The following is a 27,204-nucleotide window of genomic DNA, read 5'->3' as shown; positions in this document are numbered from 1 at the left end:
TAAAGATACATCAAGGTCTTCGAAAAATAAAAACGAAAATTACAGTAGGCATCAAATAAATTTCCTGGATTACAAGGATTAAGAACAGGTACGTCTATCACTGATGTAGGTGATTGACAATAATACACATGAATCCATGATAGCCAGACTAGCTCTACAGTTAATTTGCCTCAACACCAAACTTCTGCTGAGATTTGAGAAGCTATCATTTGCATTATAAAATACTAAATGCTGTCAAAAAATAATGCATTGATTTAGAGCTGGGAATTTAATAGTAGAATCACAATATAATAGATTGTGAAATGTGTACTTGTATTCACCCTTCTAGAACTCTCAGAGGATCCAGCTGTCCACTGCAGTAACTGGATGGCACTGCAGATAACTCAATACGTCCCTTCCATTCCTCGCCTGGCTTCAAAGTAATAGGTGTTTCTATTGCTGCACCATCAACGCACAACATATGTTTGTATTCCTCGTCCCCAAAATCCACTATGGCTTTAGCTTTCTTTTCCCAAGGATTCCACACAACTGCAAAAGCATATTCCATTTCCGATTGAGAAAACATAGTAGAATAAAAGAAGAAAGTCAAATCTCAAACTTGACCCAATAATTAAAGACCAGTCATCCACACAGTTATATCCACCTTGAACACATGGGTTTCGACTGTGCCCTGTAACAATCACCACATACATAACTTTTGCCACTTAACTACACTGGCCTTCTCTATTAGTTGCACAATATAAAGAAGAGGCAAATTGATCATAGGTAAAATAGATGTCAGTTGCCATGTTAATGACCCTGGTTCAAACCCTAGTGGGCATGAAGCTCTGGATTACATGTTGGCCTAGTTTGACAGGATTCATATGAAGCATTAATTCAAAAAATAAAAAAGTAGCATACCATCTACAGCATAATCATCTTCAGGCTTTCATACGTTCTAGAAAGTGTAGCTTACCTGCATCAGCAAGGCCGTCCTTTCTCAAAACAAATGTCCTCTTCTTCTCATGGTCAATTATTGCAATTTTTGTTGGGGTGCTAAGATAAACCCTATCCACCTACACACCACGAAGATTTAGTTTTCTTAAACTTTGATGAACCAGATCAGCAAAGCACAGAATCCAAATTTCAACCATCAATTGGTTAACCATGCTTACCTCAGATTCAAAAGTTATAGCATCACTTTGTTCAGTAAAGCGTTCTTTATCCTGTAGCAAGTCTAGATAATCCAATGTTTCCAACCCCTCTATCCGCACTTCACTGTAAGATGACAACATGACAAACTGAATTTCAGATAAATTATTAGCTCATTCTTGGTCTTAAAGTGAAGGTACTCATCCTGTATTTCTTATGGGTAACAAGGAATTCAGTCATAACTAAATGCTTGAATAAAACAATTCAAAAAAACCCAAATCCTGTAAAGCCAGAGAAGAATATTAACCCAGAAACAATCTAAGATAACTCTCATAATAGCATGTCATAAAAGAAGTCTAGCATGGTGTTAACAAGCTTCACAGTATCACAAAAGTCTCTCAGGATCACCCTGATATGTTTCAACAAATCACTAGACTTCAAACGCACAAAAGTCCAGAATTCTTAAAAAGGTGTTGTATGAAAACATTTTTTAACATTATAACGTGTTTTAATCTAAAGCAGGTACTTTTCAATAATGTGTTGATCCAAGAAAAGTCAATTCTCTGTCAATGGGTAATCTATCCAAATTTGAAGGACTTCACTTTTCCTTCATTGACTCTTCTTTGCTAATATCATTTCTTACTGTGGTTGATATTTATGTTCCTACTGCACAAGAGATCTACACCATCCATTTCATCTCCCACTAATTGGGCAACCTTCTGCAACAATTTAACAGTTTCATTGGCAAATAATCCACTGCCGGCTCTTCAAGGCCATACCTCCACAAAACAAGATCAGCCTTTGTATTTCATTGTGCAGCCGTTTTTCAGGGCAGTGGACAAGTCGGCCCAGTCCAGACCCCGAATGCACTATAAATAAGTGCGAGAAGGAGCATTTCAAGTCATTTGCTCAAGCAAAATTCGGATCTGTTCAAACAAGTGAAGAAAAGAAGGAATTCTAAGGTTCATACCTCATGAACCAAAAGTGAAGAGGAGCTGATTTGGAGACACTTTGTGGGGAAGGACTTTTGGCACATTTTGAAGGGTTTTTGGCTTATTTTGGAAAGATTTTTCATTTTTGGGCTTATTTTGGAAGGATTTTTGGCACACTTTTTGAAGGTTTCAGTCCTGGTTTGGGGCCTATTGAGGCCAAGTTTTGCTGATAAGGAGGCTGAGTTCAAGGATCATTTGTTGAGGGAAGTTCTATTGCTAAGAAGGTCGTGTTTGGGAAACCGAGTGCTTGTGTGAAGGACAGAGGAGCAGCTGCCAGGAGGGAAGACTTTCTTTGACTAATATTGACTCTTGTACAAGCTTTGGTTCTGATAAATCAAGGAGTTTGGTGCTTCCTTTCAGTTGGTGCAAATAAATCAAGGATTTGGTGCTTCCTTTTAGTTGGTGCCAATAAATCAAGGAGTTGGTGCTTCCTTTCAGTTGGTGCTGATAAATTTGAATGTACACTTTATATATATTAAGAAAAGCATTCTATGGTTTTCTCCCACTTTGGGCTTCCACAAAAATCTTTGTGTTCTGTATATTTATGTGCTTTGCTTTATATCTGTGGATGCATTTACAAGTTTTTGAAGTTAAAAATTGTTAATATTGATTCAACCCCACCCTCTCAGTATTGCTGGATATTCCAACAGATAGCGCAAAATACATTTGGCAGTTTGCTAGTGACTTTCATGAGGCTCCTATATATATATATATGGAGCACAAGTTGACAACAAGGCAATGTTTGGACAAATATGAATTAGTTAGAGTAGACTACAACTATAGATTGATAGACAACAGCATCAAATAATGGAGAAGGACAATCTACCTAAACTTTCATCTCAAAAACAAGATGGATGAGGATAGGCTTACAATCCTCCATTTTAAAGCGTTGCAGAAGATCCAAAGCATACTGGGGATGAGAAAGCAATATCCCAAAGCAATAGTGAGTAATCTAGATATCAAGAAAGTAGCATAGTAGGCCCTAATTAGTGATCTCGGAAGAGTCCTGAAGCCATCGCTTCAATTCTACAATCATGAATGGTGAGTAGCAATTCATGGTGAGGTCATCAACATAAAGCACAACAAAGAGCCTCAAATTAGCATGATGATGAATATAGAGATCATGCTCAACGTTGCAACAAGAGAAGCCACAACTGAGAGAGAATGTGGATTTTCCCATATCAAGCTTGAGGTGTTGGTTTAGGCCCATACAAATATTTCTTGAGTTTGCAAGCCAATGGTGTAGGCCCATTCTGAACAAATCCTTGTGGTCACTATTACCTCAAAATCCAGCAGGCCTAGTGCAAAGATTCACTTGTAAAAACTTAGACCTTATGGAAAAAAGGGATCAGCCACCATTGTTAATATTGATTCAACCCCACCCTCTCAGTATTGCTGGATATCCCAACAGATAGCGCAAAATACATTTGGCAGATAGCACAAAATACACTTGGCAGTTTGCTAGTGTCTTTCATGAGGCTCCTATATATATATATATAGATGCAGCACAAGTTGACAACAAGGCAATGTTTTGACAAATATGAATAAGTTAGAGTAGACTACCAACTATAGATTGATAAACAACAGCATCAAATAATGGAGAAGGGCAATCTACCTAAACTTTCATCTCAAAAACAAGATGGATGAGGATAGGCTTACAATCCTCCATTTTAAAGCGTTGCAGAAGATCCAAAGCATACTGGGGATGAGAAAGCAATATCCCAAAGGAATAGTGAGTAATCTAGATATCAAGAAAGTAGCATAGTAGACCCTAATTAGTGATCTCAGAAGAGTCCTGAAGCCATCGCTTCAAGTCTACAATCATGAATGGTGAGTAGAAATTCATGGTGAGGTCATCAACATAAAGCACAACAAAGAGCCTCAAACTATCATGATGATGAATATAAAGATCATGCTCAACGTTGCAACAAGAGAAGCCACAACTGAGAGAAAATGTGGATTTTCCCATATCAAGCTTGAGGTGTTGGTTTAGGCCCATACAAAGATTTCTTGAGTTTGCAAGCCAATGGTGTAGGCCCATTCTGAACAAATCCTTGTGGTCACTATTACCTCAAAATCCAGCAAGCCTAGTGCAAAGATTCACTTGGAAAAACTTAGACCTTATGGAAAAAAGGGATCAGCCACCATTGTCACCCCAATGGCCTTTCTCCAACTGTTTAGTGGTGAATTAAATCCCACAATGGAGATATTCAATAAAGGAGGATTTAAGGCGATGCAAGAACTAATGGTTGGGGAAAGGTACCGGTGGAGCCTAGAAAGGCTAATATAAGATTTAGCAAAGTTCACGTACTCTTTTCTAAGACCTTTCAGAAAGATGAGTGAGCTGTTAAAACTTAAAAGTTAGGATTTGAGAGATATTCAATAAATATGGCATGTAATATCATATAATAGCTACAGGAAATAGCCTTTCAAGCATAGATCAATGAAGGAACAAGGCTATCAATTAGGTAAGAAATTTTTAGGGTAGGCAAGTGAGTTTTTATGGCTGAAACATGCATAAAACAGCAATAAAATAGAGGGCGTCAGCCCTAATTATATGGTTTTACCATGCAATTCGTGCTATATTTTGTATTTTTCAAGTTATTAAATGCAAAACCCTGTCAAGAGGGAAACAACACATCAACATAAAACTGCTATTACATATAATTTCAAGAAAAACCTAACCCTAGTGCTAACCCTAACCTTAGATATCTAGAAATTAGATAGAAGAGAGATAGAATATATAAAGAAGGGGTTGATCAACACCTACTAGACTAGTGCCTTGATCTAATTGGGCAATGGAGTCTTTTAGGGAAAAATCTATGAAAACGGCCTTGATGAAGAGGGTGAGAGTGTAAGAATCTCTACTTAGAAACCCTAGCAACTTCCTTAGATGGGAGATTTTAAGTTCAAGAGATGCATATATCAAAGTTCTCTTGAAGGATTCAAGGAAAACAATTTTACATACCATGAAGAATCAAGATTTCAAGAAAAATATTGCAATTTTAACATGGCACACATAGAAACCCTAATTCACATAATATAGCATGCAAAATGGAAGAAGATCAACAATAAAATTACAACATTCTACAAGAATCTCTTCAATCAATCCAAAGAAGTCTCTTCATGCAAAACTCTATTAGGTAAACTTGACTTGAGAAAAGAGTCAAAGTTGATTGGGTCAAATGGTAGTGGTTTTGGGCACGTGGTTTACATACCCATGATTTTCTGCCAATGAAGCCTTTAAAAGGCTAGGTGAAGAATCTATTGTAATGGGCCAGGGAGTGAGCGATGAAGGCTCACTTGGTCGGTTTGGTCGGGTTTTGGCCAAGGGAACTAATGGAATTCCATTAGCTGGGTTTTTCCCCAAAGTTGGGGTTTTCATAAGGTAAACACTATGTGCATTGTGTTTATGTTTTGTGCATTGTGTTCCTGGTTTAATGTTTTCGCTCTCAATAAATATTTTACATCTCCCTGATTAATTTTAACATTTGGTATCAAAGCTAAGTGTTGGCTTCAGGGGACGCTTTTGTGGCCAAGGGTTTATTTGGCCTAGTGGATGGAGAGATTGACGCATGGTTTGTTCGCAGATCTAGACGCAGAGCCATGGAAATGTTGTTGTCAGCCTGGAGATGGTTGGCATGTCAAGCTTTAACCTCCCAAGGTTGAACATTTGGAGACAATTTTATGTTGCAGGTGCACTAGCAAGGGCATTGCCAGATCTATTGGATTAAAGAATGTGGGCCTAACCAAGTGGAAGAAATGACCATGTGCATTGGAATCTACAAATACCACCAATGAACATGTGAGGAAAGCACCGGGACCTTGTAGAAGAGGTTGCACAGGAGCTGGATTTGGAGATGAGGGCATTTGGTGAGAGAATGATGGCTTAAGCATCAGAATAGTTTTAACCATGTACAATTAATCATTGCAATCATATTCTTAATAAAAAACAGAAAGGATACAATTCCACACACACAAATTTACGAAAAGATTTTATCCTGGAAACCTAAACCCAAGAAAACTAGAAAGCTTTTTTTTCATTATGTTTTTTGTACAATATTACAATACAGTATATCTCATGTGGTATACATGAACCACCAATCCAACTGTAGTTTTGTAACTGAAACTACAAAACTATGGGCAAAACCACCATGTGCCACAAAACCGCTTTTAGTAAAACCATGGGCCGAAAAATACCAAAAAACAGACGGAAATAACCATCCAAAAAAATACCCCCCAACGAGGGGGGGGCCTAAAGAACCCCTCCTAGGAATCCCCTTTGTTCATTGTGCATATAAGTCGTGAAAAGATATAACACATACCCAAACATTCTTCCACTTGTTTTCTTTGCATACAAGGGGTCATAGGAATACACAAGTAACAATTAAGGGCAATGATGCCCATTATTTCTCTACACCAGGAGAACTTTTCAGTGTTCACAAATTTTGTTAATACATTTGCAATATTCTTTAAAGTGTCTACCTTTACCAACAACACATTCTTGTCTTTAATCATATCCCTTACAAAGTGATATTGAACATCAATATGCATTGTCTTCGAATGATAAGCAGGGTTCCTTGCCAAGAAAATTGCACTTTGGTTGTCAAAATATATCCTTATAGCTTGTTGTACCAACTCCATACCTGAACACAATCTTAGTAACCAAATTGATTCCTTGCTTGCATAAGTGGTTTTCATGTATTCAGCTTTTGTAGTTGAAAGTGCCACTACAGACTATCTCTTGCTCATCTAACTGATAGCTCCTCCAAATAGGTTAAACATATACCCACTTGTAGATCTTCTACGATCCAGATATATAGCCTAGATCTTTTGTAGTTGAAAGTGCCACTATAGACTATCTCTTGCTCATCCAACTGATAGCTCCTCCAAATAGGTTAAACACATACCCACTTGTAAATCTTCTACGATCCACATCTCTAGCCCAATTTGCATCAATCGAGCCATGTATGTCCAACATTTTGTCCAGTCTTGTTCTTCCTTAGTAGCGCAATCCATAATTAGTATTGCCACGTAGATACCTGAAAACCCTTTTCACTGTTGTCCAATGCTCCTTCCCTAGTTTTGACATATAACTGCTCAGTACTCCCAGTGTATCTGCAATGTCTGGTCTTGTACAGACCATTGCATACATCAAACTTCCAACTGCATTGGCATATGGAGTAGTCTCGACTCTCAACATCCACAATTGGTCATTTAGCATCAGCACTCAGATGGTTCAATTCAATACACAGCAATTCCAAGTTCAGTTTCTATTTGTAACCTTGCTCATCAATCTTAGCATGCAACACTTCATAAAGGTTTCATTAAGGTAAACTTGAGATAAGAAAGCAACTCTAGAATTTTTTCCTCTTCATTGTAAACATGGAAAGTTATCAAACAATAGACCTTTGGGCTCATTTAATGTCTATATGACCTTACTCTACCTTTTCTCCTATACCCTACACCCTTACTCTTATATCTTTACTCTATCATTGCTATACACTCCACTCACCGTTATTATTACCACTCTCTTATCCTTTCACCATGCCATAAGCCTACCAATAGAATAACATATACATTCATCATAAATTTTACGATTTGCATACACCCACGATTTTTTGAGCTCTCATCGCTAAAATTCCTCTCATTTTGAATCATCACTAGGATTCGAAATTAGTCCATCACCCAAACTTTGACCACCATTCTTGAAACCCATACCTTATTCATTGGCAATGGCAATCACTTGAAACAAAGTGTCTTTGAATAATCCCACACTCAAAGAGATCACAGCGTCATGAGGAAGCTCAGTGCAGTCAAGCAGGAACCATGGTCATTGATACTTAGAGCTGTGAGGTGGCTTCCCTTCCTTAAGAAGTTTCAGAGGCATAATGACTATGTTACAAAGGCATTTACAAAAGGGTTCAATGGTCGAATCACTCATGTAGGTGATTTAGTGATGGCCCTATCAAAAGAATCAATGGCTCAGGCCACTAGATTACCTCAAACAAGAGTGTGATGGTTTAAGAATAAATAGGTTGAACAAGGAGTGTGGACACAATTTTTGTGCTCAACACAACAAAGGCCGAATTGGGGTGGAGTTGTACCCAGGGTATGGATCACTGAGAAGTGGAGGAATTTATTGTTTTTGTTGCAGAAGTATGTCACATGCAAAGGAAGGTATGTCGTCACCTTCCTTTACCATATTTGTCCCTTATTGCATTTTGAAGCCAGTGACTATTTGGATTTTCCATTTTATCTATGCAAAAGCCTAGGTTAGATGGAAAATCACATACAACAAAACCCTAGAAATGTCATTCACTATTTGTATCGCCATGGTTTAATTAAAATTTTAATAATGGAGGAATTACGTAAGAGAGGTGATAATTGGGACACATTTTTAGTGCGTAATGGGTTTACTGATGTGACTATTGAACCTGAGGAGATATGTCGAAAAGTGAACGATGCCTCTAAGCATACAAATGACAATGCTCGTGGAGAAAGTTCTTAAACGAAACTTGTAAAGAAGAGATGTTCACAACTTTTTCCTATCACACCATACATCACTAGGAGAGTTACTAGGAGTATGACCAAGGAGAAACCTCAAAAACACAGTGTTGAGCCTCCATTACCAACTAATCCATGTCCACCTAAAAATGATACTTCCTTACATACTGAGCCGATGTTAACTGGCCACCTAAAAATGATACTTCCTTACATACTCCCCCTTTTTGACTCATTTTAATCCTCCTCCCCTTTCACCATATTATCACTCCTTTTACCATATTTTTGATGCAAAGGTCATTTGAGAGCTACAAGGTAATTATATTGTTAGTTTAAAAGATTTTACAATGATTTTGATGGATTAGGGGGATTAAAAGTTGCTTGTTACTAATGATGGTTGACTAGGACAGGTCTTGTAACTCCTATAAGGATCCTATAACCCACTTTGTTGCTTGGCATACTTGTGGGCTTCTAGAAGAGAAACTGAGACATGGGTTCTTCCTCCTGGATGCCTCGAGATGTTTCCATGTTCATCAAATCAACTCCAACGTGAACAAGGTGAGCGCCATCCTGTAGTCAAACTCGTGGTCAAACTATGCCAAGAGCAGCATGCCCAACCAGCAAATCCATCGAGGGCAACGATCGAGGATTTTCTTTGTCTCGTTTAATCAAATCATGCTCTATTCTCGTCAAGCAAATTACCATACTACCCTTTATTGCTTATTGTGATATGTATTTGATGAGAACAATGCATGGAACAGGGGATCCTATCAGGGTTCCCCCTGTATGCCTTTTGTAATTACAGTATATATAAATAGCATTGTAATGCAACACGCAGGAGACAATATATTATTATTTTCAATCTGTGAGTTATTGTTTAAGTTTTTCATCAATCTATCAATCATTAGGTAGGAGATAAAGACACCTGATCGATATGTATTGTTGAACCCTCTTTTTATTAATATACAGTCGTCGAGTTGATGTTCTAAGTTAATTTGTGTGTATGCTTTGATCATGGTACTGTATCCTTCAAAGCAACGTGAAGCCAGTTGGGGGGCCCCCTCGACTTGGCCATTGTTGCTCCTCTTTTCCATTTGGTAGCATAGACTGATTAGTATAACTAATTACAATTTGCTTTCTTTAATTTTATGAGCAAAGTGTATGTGGTTACCAAGTTTAATTGCACTGCTCTTATCATTTATATTTTCACTGTGTTTGTTTGTCACAGAGAAGATGAGTCTTCATTGAAGGTTGAATGATATACATTTTGTTTCTCAATTCGTTGTAAGAACACCTGGACTCTTAACAGTGAAAGATTTACAGCCTGTACCATTAAAGAAAATTTTGTATTGTCAACCCAATGATAAACAATTTCTTTTTGTTTATATGTTTCATTTGAAATCTAATATAACAACCTACAAAGAAGAATAGGTCTCATCGCAGAAGTGGAAATGAGATTTGCTCCATAAACAAGTATAGGAACACTTAGAAATGTCACTTGAGAAAAAGATAGTATTGTATGCTCAGCAAAGCATCTCTCTAATTTACCATCCAATGAATGATATATCTGTAGCACTTTTTAGTCTTTATCTCAAGCCATTTGATTTTTTAAGTGTAATTTTATGTTTGCAATATTAGATCAGAGTTTAAGAGTCTTTTCTCATACGCTAGACAGTCCATTGATGTCCTAATCCCTGCACATACAGTGTTAGTATCTCACAAGTTTACACCCTCAGATTGATAAGATAATGTCTGGAATGTAAGCTAATTAAATTGACTGACATGCCCCGTGATTCATATTAATATGCACATAACATTAAATGAAAGCACATGATTGCCAAAAATGGTTAGAGTACATGTTGATAGATGACCCACTTTCCTTCAAGAAGCATGCTAAATGGGAGAGATCATTGACCGGATCAATGGGTGGAGAACTCGAGCATAATGTTATTTGAAGACCATCATAGGGTTGTTGGCTGGCTGGTTGTCCAACGAGGAGAAAAATTTCCTACTATGGGTTACCTACTCTTGGTGGGTAACAGTCACTGCATATAAATTTCCTCTTAATGTCTCCATGAAGAAAGGCACTTTTGACATTAATTTGATGAACTTGGCAATTCACAGTGAAATGAAAGTATTAATGAAGTCAGCAACTTTCTTATATGAGAATGCCTTGGCAACAAGTCAAGCTTTATTCTTTTCAAGCAATCCACCAACACCAAAATAGGTTTTGTAGACCCATTTACAATCAACAATAATATTTTCCTTCAACAAGGGAACCAATTCACAAGTCAAATGCCTGACAAAAGCATCATACTCGAAAGACATGGCTACCTACCATTCAAGAGATTCTTTGGCCTAATTCAAAGTAGTGGGATCTTCATCGTCCACCTTGGTGAGAAAGGCTTGTGGAGCAAGAGGCTTCTAGTGAGATTGTTGTTCTCCTTCAAGTGGAAGTAAATTGGCAAAGTCCTTTTAGAGTGTATATAGCCCACTTAGAGCATAGGTCTTGACCTTGCTAGAGAAGGGGCTAAGATATCGTCTTCAAAATTATAAATTTGCTCAGCTATTGGAAGAGGAACACTAGATGAAGCATTCTATATAGAAGAAGAGACCTTTGCTGGAGATCTTGATGTGTTATCAATAAGGTCCTCATCATTATAATTTGTTTGCCCATGCACTGTAGGAATGCTCAAGGAAACACTCATAAGAGTAGGATTCTCATTATGATGTGGAGAAGAGAGATCCACTAAAATGTGTTCAGGATCATCTACAAGTAGTGGTAGAAAAGTATCTAGGAGACCATGAGTAAGAGCCTCATCAAAGACAACATTCTATATTTAATCACTTTGTGATTGGATGGATCATACATATGGTATGCTTTAGAAACTTCATTGTAACCCACTAGAATGTAGCAACGACGTTTAGTCTCCAATTTGTTTCACTTTTCTCTAGGAATATGGGCCCATGCACTTGATCCAAAAATTCTAAAATGTGAAACCAAACGTTTGTTTCCATAATTTTTTTCAAAGGGAGTTACTCAAAACAACATGAGTAGGAATCTAATTGATGATGTGGGCTGCACAGACACGAATTCACCCTAGAAATTAGGGTCTATTTTCTTGGAGTGAAGGATATAGTGAGACATTTCCATAATACCTCTAATTTTTCAGCTTGCTACTTCATTTTGCCGTGAAACAATCCTTTGCTGAGAAATGCAATCAATTTTTAGAAATGTTAGGAAATCACCACTGATATAGTCTAATCCATGACCAATCTAAATACACTTGTTCTTTCTGTCACTTGTATTTTCTACTAATGAACAAAATTCTTTCATTTTCCCAAAAACTTCGTCCTTGGATTTGATGGTGTATATTTAAAGCAAAGGGGAGAAATGTTAAATTTCCATAAAACTCTGCAACTACTTAGTGAACAACTAAAAACAAGGCAACCAATACTAAAACCAATTTTACTTTCACCAAGATACATAGTTTCTTAACTGATAAGTAGTGGAATATAAACGCAGAGATAAAAACACAACACACAAATTGAACACTTATTTTTCCCAGTAAACCCAACAGGGAAAAACCTGTCTCCTTGATGTGGTATTTTATTAATTGAACAAATAGATCAATTACAAGGCAATCTTTCTTCTTGAGAACACACTTGTTCTCCTGCTATACAGGCCTGACTCTACTCTGCAATCCTCTGACCCTACTCCTACTTCCTTGCACTCTGCTTGGCCCTATTTCCTTGCGCACTAAGCCTCCTATTTCCTAGTGCACAGTGCCTCCTATTCTTTAGGACTCAGCTCCTAAATCCTAGCGCAAATTTGCCTCCTATTTCCTAGCGCAATTCTGCCCTATTATTTAGCACAAGAAGCCTCCTAAATACATGTGCACTTGCTCAAGGATACGCACACCACAAGCAAAGAGATCTCACACAAACTTGTGCACTCAACAATGAATATTACATGTGCCTTCGTCCTTCTTTTATAGATTTGAACCATGCTAAAATTGGCAAGTACAAATTTAAAACTTGAGTTGTGATTGACAAGTTAACTAAGTCGAACTCCTTCTCTCTCCAATCATCACTAGAGTTATAACTCGTTCTTCAATCAATGACTGAAGTCCCAACTCGTCCTATCTGAACTCGAACTACCATCCAATCTTGTAGTTAACTGAAGAAGGGTCCACATAACTGATCCTCCAACACTATGCATGAACTCATGAAGTTATTCCCGCAAACTAGAAATAAGCTCGCCATCTCCATGAACTCACTCCATGGTCAAAGAAAGACAACTCATGGTCTTTCTGGCTAAGGCACAAGCCAGAGAAGACCTTCACTCGCTGCAATTTTCAACAAGAATTTATCAATGAAAGTGAAGAATTCTTAGATCCCCAAAGAAAAGGTGTTATCATAGACCCTACAAATGCCACTATGAACCAACTCAAGAGGTCGATAGGTTTGCATTTGCTAAATCCTTAGGAAAGGATTCTTAATGGTGTTCCCATCATATACATCCTTCACAAACAACACTATGTGGTTCAATTTATGGAAAATCATCAACCATCTACAAAAGACTCATATGTTGCAAAGACACAAAGTTTGTACGTCTCAAATGTCGATGCCATAACATGTTGGTGTCATTAGTATTGGCCACCATAGCAAAAAACCCTTTTTCATGCCAATGAAGAGCGAGACTTCCTAGAATGCACATATGATTGGATTCATCACAATAACCCAAAAAAATCACTTTATAACGATCACCTATGTCCCTTATGTCCCTTATTGGTGTGAGAGATGCAGTAACTAGTAAGAAGATTGGATCTAACCCCTAAAACATAAAGGACTTGCCCAAACTTAGCATTATCAATGACAACAATGAGCATTTCCACATGCTGAAATTGATAGGGTTGAGCTATCACCAATGATCAGTTTATCTCCACTGTGTTATTATCAATGGTTGAAGAGGAGTTAATGTTTGGTCATATTTTTGGTAGGACCTCAATGTTTTAAAACTCTGACTCGGGTTCGGAACCCGCCGAGGGTCGACTCCGACTCCAACTCCGACTCGATATCAACTCGGCCAGTTTGATTTCAATGACTCGGTCGTTGTAACAAATACATTAAATATTTATTTTTTTATGAGAAAACATAATTTTAAAGATTTTCATTCATGTTTCCAAACACAATGCATTAGAATATAGAGAGAAGACAACATATGATCAAAGCACTGTTTTAAAATTCGGTCGAAACGACCGAGCTGATCCGAGTCATTGAAGAATTTTATGACCCAGCAGAAAAACCAGTTCGGGAGGCTGAGTCATGACTGACTTGATCGAGTTATTGCATGACTCGGCCGAGTCAATCATGACTCAGTCAACCCGGCCATTTCCGCATCTGCTTGGCCGAGTCATTAAATCCGGCCAATCACCCAAAAAAACAGTGATTTTTCTATTTTTTTTTAACTTTTTAACATTTAGCTGATTGTTGGGGACTCCAAGGTGTTTTCTAAATTGGTTAAGTGCTATTTGGGGTCCATTCCCCTCTCCTAGTATTGATATGCTATTCAAATTTCATGTTAATGTTAAATTCTTAAAGTAAAAGGATGAAAATGAAGATTAAGGAGAATGTCACTTTTACTTAAATTTTTAACATTACCATGAAATGACTCAGGATGTTTGAGAGTGGTTTCGGCCTCATTGGATTTCAGGATTGGAGGATTGCAATGTTTCCATTGAATTTTGTCATGTATTAGGGTATGGAACTCGTATTTAATCAAGAGCACCAATCCCTCTATGTACCTTGATGTTAGTGACATTGGTTGTCGAACTCCTCCAGGATTCGCTCCCAAAACAAGAGCTTCTGAAAATGTCGCTCCTGCTCCCGTTTTCGCTCTTGCTCCCCACTTTCACTCCCGCTCCCAAGTAACACTGAGCCAAATTATGTTGGCAACTCTAGCAGTAGTCAGTAGTACTGGTCACAAACTTTTGTTGTAGAGGCCATTTATAGCCTCCTTGGTTATGTGTTTTTTGTTTTGATCTCTATATCATCATCGTGTATGTATTGGACAGTGCACTGGGTGCCATTTTGATATAATGGATATATTCATGAGCCTACTTTGATCATATGTTGTCTTCTATCTATACTCTAATGTTGTGTGTTTGGAAACATGAATGAAAATATTTAAAATTATGTGTTTTTATAAAAAAAAAAAATATTTAATGTATTTTTTACAACGACCGAGTCATTGAAATCGAGCCGATCGAGTCGATACCGAGTCGGAGTCGGAGTCAAAGTTTTAAAACATTGGATCAAAGTAGGCTCATGAAAATATCCATTATATCAAAATGGCACCCATTGCACTGTCCAATACATACTTGACATAGAGATCAAAACAAAAACACATAACCAAGAAGGCTCTAAATTTCCTCTACAACAAAAGTAAATTGTAAAACATCACTAGGCACCAGTACTATTGGCTACTGCTAATCTCCCCAGTGAAGCTTCTGCCTCCAGAGCTTTATAATGTTAGCTTGGGTTTAGAAAAAACCCAGCTGCATGTATAGGGCGATGGAGTTGATTGTTCCATCTTTGATCAATTATTTCCCAAATGGGCCCATACTTAGCCACTCTATCCTTGTATGTTGCCCTTATTTGCTCCTTTGCTTGATCCATAGCCTCATAAATGAAGCCCATAGCCAATCTTTCCCCATCCACCAACTACAACACCTTATCAAACCAGCCAGGGGTCTGACTCGGTTAGCTCGGCTCGGCCGGTTTGGTAACAAATCAGCCACCGAACCAGTTTTTCTACCGAGCTGGCCCGGCCAGGGGTCCGTCTCAGTCGGCTCGGCCGAATCCGATTCAGTCCGGCCGAATTTTAAAACACAGGGTTCAAAGTCAAAATTCCATTCTTATGAAGTGGAGGACCAAAATGCAAACCGTGGGCCAGATGTGCACTATAAGATGAGTTAATCAGGTTCAACTCGCCTTTATAAATGGATCTAAGAAGGTAGTAGTGTTTTCCAAAAACTTGCAACAAAAAGGGAGAGTATGCTAGCTATAAAAGAAAGCTTTAAACCCTAGAAAAAGTATTAACATTTTCTGAAAAACAGATCTGCAGCAAAAGAGGAGAGTCAATGGCTGTAAAAGAAGGCTTTAAAGTTTAAACCCTAGGAAAAACCCTTGAAAACCTAAGAAAAAATTATCCAAAAAAAACCTAGCTCTGCAACCCTTAGGTCAATGCTACTAGCCCAGAAAATTTGGATCAACTGCAAAAGTGGGCAAAAAAGATGATCCTAAAGCCTTGGTTCTGCAGTCACATGCCACTAGCCAAAAATCGTTGAATTGAGGGAGGTTCAAACTCTCATATCATGTTGAGATTCACATGCATTAGTAAGTGAACTGTGAATCAAATGAAACCAAAACCAACCTAAATTCTGCAGCCAAAAAAGGTGTGGCCCTAGACAAAGACAAAAACACTAGCACAAGTATGCTAGAGGAAGAAATAAGTAATAACCCAACCATAAGATAAATCAACCAAGTACAACTGAGCGCAATGCTTTATGGTGCTCTTAGGCTAAATCGCTTTTATAAGAATGAATAAATAACCATAATATACGAAAATACAATTAGAACTTGAGTATTTAGTCTTTGGCACTTCAGGACAGTAAGTTTGTAAGATTCTTTTTAATAGCATATCTTACTCTCTGAATGAAGAAAACCATACTCTAGTTTAAATAAACTTGTTAGTGACAAATAATTTTTTAAGCATGTCTTTCGGATTAATCACATCAATATTATTTGGTCGAAGTTTCAAACCAACTAATGTGGTTCATCCTCTACCTTTGTAGAGGATGAACCACATTAGTTGGTACGAAACATTGACCAAATAATATTGATGTGATTAATCTGAAAGACATGCTTAAAAAAACCATACTCGTTATGCATATTTTGTATCTCATAGAAAAAGTATGAGATTGGAATAAGCTCCAAAGAATGGGTCCAAACCCATCGAAATTCACCAGCATCTCAATTAAATAGAGCATGTCATATGATTTCTGGAATTAGAATGAGTTCCTAGCAAGGGCCCCCAAATTATCCTGTAAAATAACCAATATGCTATATGATCACTCGAATTAGAAAGAGTTCCTAGCAAGGGTCCTCAAATTATCTTATAAAATCACCAGCATATCAATAAAATACAGTTTTTCCTTCACTACTTGATTTAGCAAAGGAATTATACACAAGCATATATATCTGATTGGAGTAAATGTTAGCAACCGTGTATTTTCTATAAATGTCAAGCATGCCAGCACAACGCATAATGCAATGCCTTGTGAAATAAGAAAGATATATGTGATGCAAAACAAAAATGTAAGGCTCTATTCAACAATTCAGCATTCTTAGTTCCACTGTCCACATACCTGATATCAGAGACACAAAAGTAAGTGTGATAAGCAAAAGAGAAAGTAAAGGGCTTGTTGTCTGTATTCCTGATGCGAGATATCAAAGTAAGATCACCACCATGAGCCAGTGCAACTCTAAGCCGAAATTCAAAACTGCAATTTCAAAGAAAAATCATTAATTGGCTTTAAAAAGGGGGGAAACTTTCCACCACCAAACTATAAACATATTTATCCTCCACAAATAGATATATTTTTGGAGCAACCCATCTGATTATTTTCAAAATTAAAATAAATCAAATATCTGCAATCACAAGCAAAGCATGACACTCAAAGAAAGACCAATTATAGATATATCAAGCTTTGTTAAGAAGGTACCTGTGGGGCCAACTCTTGAAATCTTCTTCAGCGGGCTTGAGAATTAGGTCAACAACGGCCTTGTTATTGTAACAGTTAGAACGAAATGGTGGAGGATTGTTGTCAATATTCCAGAACTTATTCCTTGCAAAACCATGTTGCTCCAGTGATCCAGAGCTACCAAACTGCAAATAGACAATCAACTCTGAGATGACATGATATGATTCCTGGGGTCAAAAAGCTGCATGTGTTCTTAGGAAATTATAATCTCACCAAATCACACCTGAGGAAAGCAAATTGGAATTCCTCCTCTTATTGCTTTTGGTGGCCTAAAAATGGCCTGCAGAAAACAAGTTAAAATGAAAGAACTTGTAGTTAGAGACTTGTTCAATAAGGTTCAGTAAACAAGGACAAACTGCGGGAAAAGGAAAATCAAGATACTGAACAAGACCACCAAGAACAGAAAGAAATGCATTTAGGTAGTAAAAATGAAAGACTGAAACTTGAAAGCAAATTTTAAAGCAGCAATATAGAAATAGTTCAGGTCATAAGCTCAAACATACTTAATATCATATCCCAACAAGAGGGAACACTAAAACACTTGCAAAAGGCCATAAGATAATAGGAAATGGTATGAATATCCTCAAGTTACGTAAAATGAACATTTGAACATTAACTATCTTACTAAAACAAAGATGCTCATTAAAGATTCACCAGTAAGATAAACAAGATATGCAGGAACCAGCAGTTTTTATAAAATGGCAATTATCCTTATCAGCTAGAGCATCCCTAGTCCCCTCATATGATTAGAACGTTGTGTGCTGATATCTCAATTAAATCACATGCAAGTCTTAATGCAAATAACTCCAGATAAAAAATAAAAAAAATAAAGACTTAATAAATGGTTCTGAAGCATATTTAATGCACAAGAATTAAAGAGCAAAATGTTACATTAAGATTTAAAAGTTAATAGTATGCCGTGCATAGTGAATTCTGATTGTATTGTTCTGAATAAGATTGAAACATTATGCAAGGCAAACTTAGGTACAAGTATTGGTTAACTTTCTTTCTCCAGTGCCAATTTCCCTGTTAAAGCCTTATTTTTGTCATGTAATCTAAAAAAGTGTACCTTACTACTCGTAAACAATAATTCCTCTCCTCGGTCATTCTTCCAGGAAGACACCTGGCCTCCAAACAAGTTTACCTGCATGGTTTAAAGTAAAATCATTAACAGAGAACATAGGCGAATGTTTCAGAGAAACTCAAATTCTTCCACAGAGAAATATTGAAGAAAAGGTTAAGCCTTAGAAAACCAAACTGATATTTGAATACAGTTGTATCCATAAAATAAGATCAGTAATAAGGGTCACTCTAAGAGATCGCACAAATTTCAGTAGACATTCAATCCTCAAGCAATACAGAAACATTAAAAATGTTCATATAAACAGAAACATTGTCGTAAGGAACTAAATTAAAATCCAACAAGTTATGACAACTGTGATGGACAGAACCCTAAAGGAGACGGAAATTTCAAATAATCCTAAAAATGGTATCCGAAGGAACCATAAATAAACTTCTTAATACCAAACAAGAATATGAATCTCAGACAGCCTGAGAGAAAAACGAATAAGTCTTCATAAGAAAAAAAATCATGCTACAACAAAAACCTACATATCATCAAAATCATTGCCTATATTGGGATCATCAACATCAATTTCATCAGCCTCTAAGCATTAAATAAAATTGAAAAAGCTTAACATGTCAAATCGAGATTTTATTTGAGTGATGGGTACATTTTTACTAGGGTCATGATAGAGGAGTTCAACAATAAATGTCAATAACATCAAAGTGCATAGAGGGCTTGGCGATCAAATGCTAATTCCATACCCTCGTACATGACAAAATCTAATGGAAACATTGCAATCCCCCCATCCTGAAATCCTAAAAACTGTTAAGTCTGCTGAATTTTGAAAGGGATCTAAAATTCTATTTTTTCCATATGAAAGCCAATGAGGTTGGAACCACTCAAACATCCTGAAACAATTAATGGTAATGTTAAAAATTTAAGTTAAAGGATGAAAATGAAATACAAAGGAGAATGTCACTTTTACTTGTCATTACCATCAATTACATGGCATTAGTAGGGCCCTAGGGTTGAATATTGGGTTGCCCCACTCATAATTTTTTTTTTTTTTTTTTTTAACTAATTTGCATTCGGAAAGGTCCTTGATTGCATTGTATAGAACTGACCGATTGGTACTGAACTGACCTTTTCCTGTTCCAAGCCACTGGGTGGACCAGTTTTGGGGTCAAGACTCAAAACGGCTGGACCAGCCAGCTCCACCGATTCCAGTCCGGTTCCTATAACACTGATTGGGATATGCATTGTGCACCAAACAGTCAACCATGCAGATTTTATTGGAATGTTACATGAAGTATCAATGATGTGATACAGTCCTTGCAGTATTGACAGACAGAATCTCTACTATTGCTGACATGAAACCGGCTGAAGAGCTTTGGGCAGTGTAGACTCTAGAGTCAAGACCTATACATGTAAAGATTGTAAGGAGGAAATATTCTAGAAATATCGGGTCCTTCATCACTCCACACACAAAGTGATTCATCTGGAGTCTGGAGCAATGTTAAAAGGGAAAGGTAATTCAAGTGGAAAGCAAGGACACGTTGTCTGGGATTCTAAAAGAAGGATGTCCTCTCTATTGACAGTGATGTTTTATTTTAGAAGTAACATAAGCATGGATGGAACCAACAAGCATAGATACAAGGTAACCAGGAGAAGAGACTTATAGCCTCCAAGTACTACTGTACTAGTAGGGAGCCAAGAGTGGTGCAAAGTGAAGGTTGTGTTTAGGTGAGCCTGTGGTCCTGGCCAAACTATGGATTTCTGCTACAAACAAAGGAAAAGATGGCAGAACAATCTTTGGAGAAAAGAAAGGAAGCTCCAGTGAATACAGGAAGAGAGAGTTGCATGTGGCTCCAAATCGATTTCTTCATCAACAGTTTGTTGAATTGCTTAGTTACAGGGGGCAGTTTGTAATTAGTGAATGTTTGTTGAGGGAGAGGGTTAGAGGAATAGCTGCGCATTCATAATATATAAGAGTTAGTGTGTAAGGATTTTGATTGTCTCTGTAACAGTGAAATACAACTCTGTTAACAGATTACGCAATTCATGTGACAATGATGAAAGGATTTATTATAGATTAACTTTGCTTTTTGCTGTTATTGGAGTGGCCTTTGCACTCCCACTATGTATCAACATTTATGTACAGAACAATCCTATTGACCTACTTTTGGTCATTTGTTGGACATTAACTTATTTTATCTCACTTGATTAAACAAGCATTATTAAGAATAATGAGGTTAAAAGTAGAGTATTTGGTTATAGGATGCTCTAGTCACTTGGCTCGGTATTACCATGTCCACTTCAGCGTTACCAGGGTCATCCATCTAGTCTCCCCTCTGAAAGTATTGTTGAGTGTTTTAATGATTGAATGTAAATGGGTTCACGGATGTCATTCACTGGCACCATCACAGGATTGTGCTTTGTTTCATGGCAATACAATGATGCTAATAGACAATCTATACTCAAGCATATTATATGATCCACATTTAATTGCTCTCATCACTCGTTTATTGAAGCAGGGCTTTCCCCTAAGCACCATATGTCTTGAATACAGGTCCAATGATAGTGATATCCAAATGGAGCTACTAGCTTTATTACATTCTGTTTACTGATCCTAAGTACTGTCCTTATTATAAAATGTAATAGCTATCAGAAAATTGTGTTTGTACTAAGGACCTAAATGTGAGAACAAGGAGATTCATGATGCTAAAATAGACCCACAACTAAACTTGATTGCACAAAAACCTGATGTTTTGTTGCACAACTTGCAGCCTTTGGCACCATTGGGCGTTACTAGTTACACCAATTTGTAAAATTTGAACCAAGACAATCAAGCTACTCTACAGCTCTGGGAGGGGATGGGGAGGGGGTCCGGTGAGGGTAGAGGGATCCATCCACACTAGTGGGCGTGCATGCTTTTAGGGGCGTACTGAACCTCGATGGTGTATTGGATGAATTCAATATGGACACTAGCACAAACCTATATAAACTTGGATTTGATATGCACCTTGATATTGCATATCAAACCCAAGTTTAGATGGGTCTGTGCTAGTTATGTACAGCTCACGTAAAGACAAGGATAGCAAATGGTTCGTTCGGAACATCCAAAGATACAGTACACTAGTCCTACTCATGTACCTTGCCCTGGATTTATTGCTTGAGGTACATTCAGTAAAGGATGCAAAGCAGGGAGAAACAAGAAATATTTACTCTGGATGTACCATATTTCAGAAAAGGAGCAAAGAGGGGAGAGACCAAAACATAGAGAATAATGTCACCGTGTAGAAGGGCAGGATGACTAATAAAATTGCTAAAATTAAAAAGGATTATCATGAATATTACCCTGGAAGAAGCCCCACGAGGTTCCCTCAATAAGACTTGGTCTAGACCATTGTTATCCTTCACCATCTCCACAGTGCCCTTCTGATCTGAATGCTCCATCTCAATAATCTTCAAGCAAACCGAAACTGTTTACAGATGGAATAAGAAGAACTTGAGGGAGAAACCCAAAACAAATGCTACAGAGTTCGAACGAGTTTAATATAGAAACCATGTTGGTAACATGAGCATTGGGCAATGTGCAGGAATCTAGTGAATGGAATCGATTGGTTAGTTGGGGTAGCTTCAACCGTCATATTCATGAACACACAGTCGATTTGATCTCTTTTTGGGGGCTCCGTGAGACTGGGATCAAGTGGGTAGCTGTACTTTCTGTCTACATTCACGAGAAAAGAACAGAGATCTCACATGAAAGTTGTTATATAATTTTCACAGGTGGCTTGGGACTGGGTCTCTCTGCCACTCGTTTCTAGGAAACTACATTGAGTGTGGACTGAAATGCCCAAGTTGACAACTAGCCTGAGAAGCTCATAAGGATTCATGCGAGCTTGTCCTGAGAACACGGATATGGTCATGCAATGATTAGTTATATTTTTGAAGAAATGTCGGAGGTGTCGATGGGTACCCTTTTGAAAACAGGATTTGACTTCTTGTTATTTTGAGCTGGTTCAGCTCTGGCACAGGTTTATGAGGCACCTAGGTAATCAATGGAGTTACCACAAGTTTGTTTATGAATTTTCCAATAATATCAGTTTATTTGTTTACGTGTGACTGGTTCCTTTCGAAATGATATCTTAAATTAAATAAATATTAAAAACAGGATGCTCAAAAGTTATTAATTTATTTAATTAAATAAAATAGAAAAGTGGTAAATAAAAGTTTATTAATTTTGGGTTTTTGAGTATAATTTAAAAATGTTTTTGTTTGATTAACCGTTTGGAATTTTATTATTTTTGTTGGAATATAAAGAAATAGATTAATTACACAAAAATTTAAGAGTATTTAGTAAAGTTAAATTTTTTTTTTTTTTTTGGGTAAATGAATTATTACTGAGTTATTCTAGAAATCTGTTTCATTATGAACTATTTGCTTATTATTTTAGAAATTTGTCCTCTTAGGGGTTATTCTAGAAATTTGCCCTCGTATGGACCATTACCCTAATATTCTAGAAATATGTTCCCTTATGGATTATTATTCTGTTATTTTAGAAATCTATTCCTTTATGGGTCATTAGCTCCTTATTTTAGAAATCCACTCCTTTATGGGTCATTAGCCCGTGATTACAAGTGATACGGTTTTCTTTAAATGGCATTGATGGGTGATGAGTGTTTATGGACCATCAACTAGTTATTCTAAGTGACGTGGTTTTTTTTTAATAAGAGTTAACAATGATGAGTAATGAGTGTTTATGGACCATCAACTAGTTATTCTAAGTGACATGGTTTTTTTAAAGTAAAAGTGATGAGTGTTTTTCGACTACCAATGGGTTATTTTAAATGGTATGGTTTTCCTAAAATAAAGATAATGACTACTCATGAATAACCAATGAATTATTTGAAATGACAAAACTTTTCTAGAATAAAAATAATAAAGAGATTATTTTATTTTAAATAATATGATTTTCCTTAAATAATATAATAAGTCAACATACGTATGTGAATTGGTTACAAACACTCTTAATCTTAAAATTAAATTGTAATAAATTTTTAATATTTAAAAACTTATTAATCTACTTTATATATTCATATATGGTATTCATTAATATACAATAGAATCCATTATCTTTTATCACGTCGTGGAAAGTGTTTTGTGCAAACAATTCAACTCTCTCTGTGTTCGTTTACGCTCTCCAAATATTCTTTGTCTCTCCTTCGAATCTCAAATCAATCGTGGCTTCTCACGCATCGTGAGACCTGGCCCTTTTTTTTCCCGAAGAGGGTTTTGTGCCATGTGGTTGATTCACCATGCAGAGAGGAGCTGAGGAGGCAGCTTAGAAAGACTGCTTCTAAATATTCGGTGGTTGTCTTTTGTACTCCAATTCTTCCTCCTCTTTGAGATAATATTGAAGAGGCAGCCAATTTTATGAGATCGCTTCTTCCTACTGTTTATTGTCTGGACGGATTTATTGTCTCTGCAATTTTCATAGGGATTCACTACAATCTTGGTCAGGAAGAACCTTTGATCTTTGCGGATCTACGATGAGGGTGAATTCTTAAATACCTCTTTGATAATATTGGAACATGGCTCTACTATGAGGTGACAATATATGGTTATGCGATAATAATATTTGAATCTAGTCTGCAGTTCGATCCAATCTGGGGCACGTGCGGTCTGTGGTCCGATTTGCTAATATCAGGTGCACATATTCCTTATCTTTTTCTAATACATATCTGCTCATATATTTTCAAGTATGAATAATTCACCACAGCTACCAAAGATTACCAAAGGTAGACCTAGCACATTTACTCTACAGAGCCTTTATGAGTATATAGAGTCTTTAGAGAAAAGTAGAGAAGAAAGAGAAGTCAAGCTACAAACAGAGTTAGAAGCCATGTTGGAAATAAATTCACATCTCTTGAAGACAAGATCAAAAAACAAATAGAAAATAAAATAGAACTATTGGAGAATAAAATGGAGGCAATGGAGACTAGCTTGCAGGTTATAGAAAAACAAAACCAAGATACGAACCAAACATCACAGCAAGAAGATGTTGGTCCTTTAGAGAGTCTTAAAATGAAGGACGTGATTAAAGAACTAGAAGAAAAATTTAATAGCCGCCTCACTATAAATAGTGTGGCGGGTAAATTAGATATCAAACCAATTAAATATGAAATGAAAAAATTGATAGAATTAGACCATGAGAGTAACAAAAGGGCCTTGAACCTTATAATATTTGGTTTGAAAGAGAAGGTAGATGAGGATACTTTAGCCATAGCCCAGACAAAATTACATAATATATTACAAATTGAAACAACGTGTCTCATAGAAGCAACAAGGTTGGGGAAATTAACCGAGAATAAAGGAAGGTTGATCCGAATAAAGGGGAGCTCTACTGACCATAAGTATGAAATACTTAGTAAAACCTCAAGTCTAAAAGGAACGGGAATATTTATAAATGAAGATCTCATTCCAGAAGATCAAGCAGAATTAAGAAAGGAGGTTCAAAAGGTAAAAGAAGTGAGGAAGGAAGGAAAATGGGCAATAATCAGAAATAGAAAAGTCGTTATTCAAGACAGAAACCAAAAAGATAGTAATAAATAGCAATTCAACATGCTCTGGATTCTTTCTTGGAACTGTCAGGGCTTTCCATGGAACAAAGGCCCCAAGCTAAGTTGGATCTCAAATGATGTTGATATTATATTGCTTGCTAAAACTTGGGAGCACGAAAAACCTAAGGTCCCTAACATTGATGGCTTTGCACTATGGTCTACCTGGAACAAGCGATCCTCCTGTAGAGGCATTGGGGGTATAGCTTGTTACATTAAGAAGAACATCTCCCCCCATGCTAGGATTTATAAAAACGACCCTTACAACCAATATAGTTGGATAGAGATTACTGACATTAATGATAAAAAGACCTATATAGCAATCTATTATTTTCCCCCATCAATTCTAACTTCTATAAGAAAAAAAATCTAGATAAAAATAGTCCTTACAATGGTTTAGAGAATGATATTTCTAGCCTAAGGAATGAAGGTAATATCCTTTTAATGGGTGACTTTAATGCTCAAACTTCAAGCAACCAAGTTATTCTTCTAAGCAATCATTCCAACCCTAATCCTCTTTGGTTAGACGAAGACCTTACTCTGGTTAGCCGGTACAAAAGGAGCTCTGAAGACCTCGGGGAGAATTTGTTTGGGTCAGAGCTAGTCAAGCTATGTAGCACTCAGGATCTCATAATTTGCAACGGTCTAAAGAAGTGGCCCAAATATAGCCAGATGACCTGCATCCATGGGCTTGGTAGCAGCGTGGTAGACTATGTTATTTCCAATCTCCCTTTATACAACGGAAAAATAAATTTTGACATCTTAAACGACCACAAGCCCAACTCTGATCATAGGCCTTTACTTATAACTCTCAATTTTGTCATGCATAGAGATCCCATAGAAGGTAATCCTTATAGCCAAAAGAACTTAATCTTTGATAGAAATAAAAACGATCTCTTTCTAAATGAATTAAAAACTAATTTGCTTCCTTTATCTAGTATAGACAACATAGAAGACCTCTATCATAATTTTACTACAACCCTCTCATATTCTATTAACAAGTTCTCAATTGAAGTTTCAAGTAATAAAGGAAATAGCAAAACCAACCCATGGTATGACAAAGATTGTAAAAGTGCGAGGAGAGCAATTAAGGAAGCTGTTGATGAATCTCTTAAAATTGGCAAGATAAAAATATACAAAGCCCTAACTAAAAGGAAAAAAAGGCAGTATATTCGTAAAGGACATTACACCTCTCTAAGGTAGCTCCTAAGAAATTCTGGAGGCAAATTCTAAATAGGAAAACTAAAGATAATAATAAAATTGCTTTACACATCTGGAATTCCTATCTTCAAAAGCTTTATGAATCTCCAAATGTCATGGATAACTTTGAAACCCTACTCACAACGAAAGAAGTTTTCTCATTATAAGACATTGATTTTGGGGTTAAACGCCTGCCAAATGGGAAAGCTAAGGACATTGAAGGTTACCAGGCAGAAATCTTAAAAATTGGAGGTCATGTCCTCATCCCCCACATCCACAAGTTTTTTAATCAAACGGTCAAGCAAGGGTTCCCTAAACCATGGACTCAGAACCTCATTATCCCTATTTTTAAAAGTGGGGATACAGATAACCCCTCTAATTATTAGACAATTATGATCAACCCTCTCTTAGCCAAGTTATATGGTATTATTTTGGAAAATAATTTGAGCATATGGCTTGAAAGTAAAGATAAGTTGGCCAAAGGCCAAGCAGGTTTTAGAAGGCAACACTCAACAACGGACCATCTCATTACACTTAGGATCATTGTGGAGAAATTCCGCAATGATAAATCCAATCTCTTTTGTTGCTTTGTGGACTTTAGAAAGGCTTTCGATACGGTTCTTAGAAACAACCTATGGAATATATTAGAAGAGTTAAAGGTTCCTTTTGAGTTGAGAGTTGCCGCTATAAGGTTATACGAGAATGTAATTGCCAAGTTAAAGAGCAATGAGGGGTGGTCGAAAGATATTAAGTGTAATATCAGAGTTAAACAAGGTTGCCCCCTCTCCCCTACCCTATTTGGCATTTACATCGACAAGCTAGAAGGTTGTTTAGAGGAAGCAGGTTGTGCTGGCACGATCTTA

The 27,204-nt window shown here is 36.9% G+C and overlaps 1 protein-coding gene across 1 annotated transcript; it reads right to left on the bottom strand.

Annotated features, from left to right (window-relative positions):
* On the bottom strand, positions 1-22,584 carry LOC149138014 (putative glucose-6-phosphate 1-epimerase). Its single transcript, XM_089446212.1, has 8 exons — positions 21,879-22,584; positions 18,525-18,599; positions 17,679-17,735; positions 17,417-17,580; positions 17,060-17,194; positions 1,155-1,257; positions 956-1,055; positions 1-528 (listed from the first exon to the last, which is right to left on the bottom strand). The coding sequence occupies exons 1-8, from the start codon at positions 21,975-21,977 to the stop codon at positions 317-319; spliced, it is 945 nt and encodes a 314-aa protein (XP_089302338.1). The 5' UTR covers positions 21,978-22,584; the 3' UTR covers positions 1-316.
* Between the last annotated feature and the right edge of the window lie 4,620 nt (positions 22,585-27,204).

The sequence above is a fragment of the Pinus tabuliformis genome, chromosome X, assembly GCF_031772625.1.
Source record: "Pinus tabuliformis cultivar Carrire ecotype Pingquan chromosome X, CPIR1, whole genome shotgun sequence".
Taxonomy (NCBI): Eukaryota; Viridiplantae; Streptophyta; class Pinopsida; order Pinales; family Pinaceae; genus Pinus; species Pinus tabuliformis.
Note: the sequence above shows the minus strand (reverse complement) of the source record. Positions and strands in the feature narration are given on the sequence as shown.

Bases quoted from the DNA above. Each gene is read 5' to 3' on its own strand.
- LOC149138014 (XM_089446212.1), bottom strand. From the start codon at position 21,977: ATGGAGCATTCAGATCAGAAGGGCACTGTGGAGATGGTGAAGGATAAC. The intron at 17,736-18,524 runs GTACACTTTTTT...TGTTTTCTGCAG, and splicing joins TATTGTTTACGAGTAGTAAG to GCCATTTTTAGGCCACCAAA. The intron at 1,258-17,059 runs GTATGTGGACAG...GTCATCTTACAG, and splicing joins TTTTGTGTCTCTGATATCAG to TGAAGTGCGGATAGAGGGGT.